The sequence below is a fragment of the Liolophura sinensis genome, chromosome 11, assembly GCF_032854445.1.
Source record: "Liolophura sinensis isolate JHLJ2023 chromosome 11, CUHK_Ljap_v2, whole genome shotgun sequence".
In the NCBI taxonomy this organism is placed as follows: Eukaryota; Metazoa; Mollusca; class Polyplacophora; order Chitonida; family Chitonidae; genus Liolophura; species Liolophura sinensis.
In genome coordinates, this window is record NC_088305.1 from 23,939,724 (window position 1) to 23,946,321 (window position 6,598).

The window sequence follows — 6,598 nt, forward strand, 5'->3', positions numbered from 1 at the left end:
TCATGCTTTTCATTCATATAAAAACGAAGTGAGAAGCTTTTGGAAATCATTGCAGAGGTGAGTGTTGATAAAAGTCATCGAAAAGGTGTGGCGGGATGTAAATGGCTTTAAGCGGTTTGCTTTTCGTCAGTTCGAAACTCTCCCTCTCCATTTTCTTGGCATGTGAATAATGTCAAACCGGTGCAATCTGGATTAATTTCAATCAACTCTATGGAGTTTTCCATTTCGGTTTCAATTTCTTCATATCCTCGCGCAGATTTCAGTTGATGAGAAACCGCTATCGCAACTATGTGCGTGCGATGTGGAAGACGACGACGACGATGATGACGTCACGGAAGCAGACGACTGCTTTCTCCGCATAGACCCTCGTCCTGTGAAGTTGCGTTTTTCTACCAATCGTCTTCGCGGAGGTTTCAGTGGCGTTGTCATTGGCTGTTTCTCTTGGCCAATCACCAAACGCGGTCCGGACTGGTGTGAAATAGCGCCAGCGATGAGGTATTCTGGTACTAATTCCAGCGGACGGATCTCGTTAATAAGTTTATGGATAGGAATGTCAAGGAAATTAATTCTCCTGGTGAATATTTTCATAGTCCTCCGGAAATGATTAAGCTCTCTTCTGCGGCAGTAGCGCCTAGACCACCGGTAGGCAGCGTCCCATTTCCGCTCCTCTGTAGCCTTTAGATCAGGACGCATGAAAATCATAATGGCTGTTCTCTTTGAAATTTCTTCAAACTCGTCCAGACGTAGAACGTCCTGTGCTTTTTCACTGATGAATTCCAGAATCTGTAAAATAATTAAAAATGGTTTTCATAAATATTTACTTCCAACATAAGGATTCTGCCGGCACTGCGTCTTGTCCGGGAAAACCTGGGTCTTCATTTCTTCCAGAACAGAACTATTTTTAAAACGATAAATAATTTCTTAATGTGAATCACATGAATTAAGCTATGTAATTAATGTACAATGAAACATTACAAAGTGTTAAGTAGGTATGTAGACATATTCTCATATATTTTTAAACGTAGTTGACTTCAGATCTGAAGGCGTGGCTTACTTTTTCCTGTATATGTTTGGTCCACTTATAGCTATGGTAGCGTTCTGTAGACGTCAGAAGCGGCAGAACTGTGTCTACGGTCAGCAGTCTTTCGGCGAACCGGTAGCAGCCCGACCTGAGGTCCTCGACGCCGTACATGTCAGCGGCGTTCATTACTCCTGCAAAGGAGAGAAATGTGTTAGCTGGCTGGTTGGTTGGTTGATCGAAAAATGGATTCATTAAAATATTTATTTGATAGTTAGAAGCTTGTAATTGTAAAGGAATAACCCATTGCTGAAGGATATCAATCTCTTGATCCATTGCTATATTATATAGTGCTGTAAAATATCATTGCTGTACCATTGGTTTTATAACGGTTATAGAGTTGTGATCGAAAAGTTGCTGTCTAATTAATCTAAAAGTTGTTGTCCATGGGCAAAGTTAAGAGTTCATAATTTGTTAAATAACAGGAAGTTGGTTTAGCCAATATATGGAACAATAGAATTTTAATGAAAACATATGCTTTACTGATATAGAAAAGAGGAGAAAAACGAATTCTGTGAATAAACCAAAGACTCAGGAACAGTTATAGCTGATTGACTGAATTAGAGATTCGAGAAATATCAGCCTACCTACTAACGTGGAGACCGTGATATCTATTTTACCACAGTGTAGAAACAACACAATTAGGCGAAATATTTCCGGATCAAATTCGTCGATTTCAATGGTCAAATGTCGGCTGATTTGTCGATCTTTCGAGCCACATTTGCTTTTGGAAGGTGTGCAGATTTGCCTCAGCGTCTTCAGTCTGGACGTTAGTGTACGGCGCTTCTCCAAGTTCTGCAAACGCTCGGTTTCCTTTCTCTGGTGTAACAGGAGCAGCTCGTAGAAAACCCTGTCAGGAGAAAATGTAACGTTAACATCTGCCTAATCTATGTATACAAATGTTGAGAAAAAGTGCTAAGTGCTCAAGCAAAATGAGAACAGTTTCCTTCATATTTTAGATGCATGTATTTACTCTGCTAAGTGCTTAGGCAAAGTGAGAACAGTTTCCTTCATATTTTAGATGCATGTATTTACTCTGCTAAGTGCTCAAGCAAAATGAAAACAGTTTCCTTCATATCTTAGATGCATGTATTTACTCTGCTAAGTGCTCAAGCAAAATGAGAACAGTTTCATTCATAACTTAGATGCATGCATTTACTTTCACCAGAATCGTAAGATTTACTCTGCTTAGCTTCGAAGTTTCATCAGAATTGTAAGGTTGAAGAATTTATTTCCTGCTTGACATAAGAAACTTTGAATAAATGATGTAGCTGCTGCGGTAAATTTTGTCAATATTTCATTTATTTTACAATGTTTTTCTTCTACATATTTTGTCTGCCATATTTGACCATTGTACCGTTCAAAGGGATGCTTCGTCGTCCAAACTAATTCTTACACTGACACAGCAGCCCACATGTCATTAGTGGCCTAAAGAAATGTCAATCTCTTTCAACTTCCAATTTCCTACATGTGGCCAAGTTTCACGACTGCTATCTAACAGAAGTATACTTTCAATCTGTTGTGGTCACATCATCGGTGACAACTTTATGGCATTACAGACAAAATGTGTTTCAGTACATACCTGCTTCTCGTCGACAAAATTGCCTTCACCCCGTAAACGGAGACTCTCTGATGTCCTACAAGGAATCTGACGTCACACATTTCGGGCAATCCTACGATGAAACGGAGATCTCCGCATAGGGCACTTGTATTTTTGAAGGACATAACCTCGGACACGGTAGAACAGTCATGTTGCTCTTCTGCAGTAAGTAGGTCCTCCGAACAGATAGTCCACGACTGGATAGACGTGTCACAGCTCCAAATGTCCGACATGTTGTAGCAATCTGAAACAAGGGAGACCACTTCGGTGAGCCAATAAATTTTATAGCCTATACCAATCAGCATTTATAATCTCTTAATATAACAAGGACATAGGTGGCGTATGGTACAGAGATGGACGTCCATTTTCACCTGGAGTCATGACCGAATGTGCTTCTGTTGTTTATTTTATGATTTCTGACACTCTGATTTTTTTTATCGTGTAACTTCGGCTTGTCATTAATAGAGGAAACTGAATAGGTGAACCCTTCGGGAACTTAAGTTCTTGGGGACAAAGGATGTTGTTTTTGCCTCGTGAACACAGTGTGGAAAGTAATGGGTAAATTAATGCCAATATAACTTGCCAATCATTTTTGAATGGTTATCTAATATGACTACAGCAGCACTGTTTTTACCTTTAGCCAAGAGAGAATTCCATCTCAAAACTCTCCTGTTACCTTACCTTGAACTAAAGCAAAGTGATCTCTGAAAAATTCACCTATGCGTTCTTTTCAGGAAGTCTACATATCCATCGGGAGACTAGGTGTTAAGTATGAAGTAAGAATACGTTACACGGAATCCTCATTGGTATCATCAACGGTTAAAAGAGTGACACGTGACGAATTAGTGAAGTTTTCGTTGATGTTATAGTTTTGGCTGGCAAGGGTGTGTTTGCGAATTCTGTGAATGAAATCTGATGAAATTATCTGCGTCCATGCCTTTATAGTACTTGTGTATAACTGAAATCTCTATACCATGTAACCAAGTTGATTTTTGTAACCAGGTCTTGTTTGAGTCATCATTTTAGGGTTGTCGCTAAATGTTTTCAGTGTAATAAAATTTGTTGTGTAGATATAAAATTATTCTCGCGCCTTATCGGCGAATACCTCAAACTGATATTGGTATATAAAAACAGAAGGGTCATGCTTTTGATCAGATTTTGATCCAGATGCATCGCAAACTGTGGATTGCTAATGAACACTTCTGCGGGATAAGAATAACACGAAACTGACCCCTAGGGCTATCTCCACAGTTAGTCTTTATCTACCCTAAATTCAACCGACGGCAGCCCACACTCCCCCCTCCCCACTCACTCACACCACCACGGCCAATTAGAGCACCCCGACAGAGGAACGCACCCATTGACCCCCATTAATGACAGATTATCTCACGGTCAAATATGTCCTCAATGGAAGTATCTGATTGTAAATTCCAATTAAATATGTTTTTATTTTATGGACTAATTTGTAACAAATCAATATTGGACGCTAACTGTGTACGGTTCGCTGTCGTTTGTATAATATTCACATATTTAACCCTCAATCATCGTTAGTAGTTGTTAATGGAAATCAGCATTAATCGAAAACAGATTTATACATTTTAATTAAACATAAAAATTGTTATAACCGTTATAAGTGATAACTGACAAAAACAATATCACCTTATGTTGTTTAATAACAATGGGTTATTTTTTTTTTACCTGACATGAATCATTGAAAAGGTATACAACAAAACATGTGCCAGTAAAGCATACGAATGCCATAAACATTAGATTTATATATTTAGACATTTTCATCTCACGCCTGTAATTTATGATAATTCTTTCTACAAATGTGTCGGAATCTAGTTTTTTTGGACCTACCTTTACCCCTTTATGGCTACAAATCTTGGAGTACATTTAATATACACTTACATGTTTGCAAATGTTTCACACTTGAAAATGTAAAATTACTGCATCGATTTCTCGCCAGTATAAATATGCTATTAGTTTATGTTTTTATTTGGAAGGATATACACTAATAAAAACAACACATTGCAGCTGCTTACGACTGTGATGTATGTGTTTACGGAAGGGTAAATATATATACATATATAGGCAAAATTAATTCGAAAAAAAGACGCAATTTGTAATTTATACACAGATTCCCTATCAACTTTCTTTTTCAGTGGTATTCAAGACCAATGAGTTCTCAGGCTTGAATACAGCTTTCTGCACTTTTCTTCAATGTTATTCAAGGTCAGTGAGTTCTCTTGCTTAAATACAGCTTTCTGGACCTTTTCTTCATTGTTATACAATGCCATTTAGGTCTCAATCTTGAATACAGCTTTCTGGAATATTTCTTCAATGTTGTTCAAGAACAATGAGTTCTCAGGCTTGAATACAGCTTTTTGGACTTTACTCCAATGTTATTTAACACCAATGAGGTATCAGGCTCGAATCCAATTCTCGCTAGTCCGACTGAGCATTGTCAAACGGTACTACTTTACTCAGGGACCTACAGTTGTTCTCGTCCATAAATCTTACTGTGTAAGTGAAAAATTCCTGACTTACTGCGTTCGAGATTAAACAAATGAACAGACTTTAGTCTCACCATAAATACAAATAAGTCATACATATAACGCTAAAACCATTTCTACAGAAACAGGTGAAAAAAAATGTCAAAAAATCTAATCAATGCAAAACGACGTCTGATTGTAACTATAACTTACCCCTTGGAAGCTGAGAAAATGAGGATTTGGAATCATCCAGACTCTCAAAACAAGTGGACATGTCAACACTGTAATGGTTTTTGACATTCATGTTGAATGGTGGCATGTTTCAGACCTATTGTGAACTACTGTACATTCAGCTTGTTCCTTCGAAGACAGATTATGCTCTTAGTATGTCTTACGAGAATTTGGGTCGAGGGTTATATATGTAAAAAAAAAAAAACAGCATGTGGCATTTCGACCCGTGAAATCTGTTTTACTCGATTCCTTCACGCAAGCGCTATAAACACACTCGCTTGGGTGTAATTGTTGTACTTTCTTTCTGTACACGATATTGCTATTAGGTGTATACCTGCTGGTAAAATTCCCAACCAATCCAATCGCGCCAATTTGATTTCTGCAGAGTTACACAATGGTGGGTGTGACTATGTCATTGCTCTCGGCTTGTCGGTTTTCAGCCAGTGTCGTTTGAACTATCAACGGGAGATAACCAGAGAAAACATTGACACCACGTGGTTTGCAACAGTAGCACTGGCTAGGCCGCTTCGGCAGTTTTGTGTTCCCGCTGGGTTTCACCTACTATCGTTATTTGATCAACAGTAATCTCCGTACCCCCTTCCACTCCTGCACACGTAAGGTAAAGGGTAGGCATGTGGGCAGCGTACCCTCCAGGGGGCCCCCGAATTGACAATCTGCCGTCAAGTTGAGATAAACAACAGAAGGGGGTTTAGCTATCGGTAGTGTTAAAAGTACCAAGATTGACCCGCATTTCGCTCGAAGTCAGTACTTGCCATTGTCTCTGATCTCTAGATTTCAAACTGATTTTATGAGCTAAGAGTGTTAAGACATAGGGCGATTATTGTATTGTACATAACGAATCGGAGAATTAAGAAGGCAACTGAAAATAGGGATTACTATAGGTTTAAATAAAGTTGTGGGATATAAAAATGATTCATGCGGATAAAGCAATGACTATAACTAGAAGTTTAGGTGTTTAATATGGATGCAGGTTTGCTTTTTAATTAAGTGTGGTAAAACCACGGAAATGTAATGAGACCTAATATTTTTTTTTAAAAATCTAAGTGTCAAGTCCGACATTTGTAGACGACTAATAGACCATGCCGATAATCGCAATCTTCATTTGTAAAACAACCTAAAACATCCGCTTCCAATGGAATATGTAAGAAATAATCTATAAATTGTGTAGGTAAA

The 6,598-nt window shown here is 38.3% G+C and overlaps 1 protein-coding gene across 1 annotated transcript; it reads right to left on the bottom strand.

Annotated features, from left to right (window-relative positions):
• Window positions 1-240: 240 nt before the first annotated feature.
• On the bottom strand, window positions 241-5,492 carry LOC135478218 (serine-enriched protein-like). The gene is made up of 5 exons (XM_064758490.1): window positions 5,387-5,492; window positions 2,661-2,922; window positions 1,666-1,928; window positions 1,055-1,212; window positions 241-783 (listed from the first exon to the last, which is right to left on the bottom strand). The coding sequence occupies exons 1-5, from the start codon at window positions 5,490-5,492 to the stop codon at window positions 241-243; spliced, it is 1,332 nt and encodes a 443-aa protein (XP_064614560.1).
• Window positions 5,493-6,598: the final 1,106 nt, after the last annotated feature.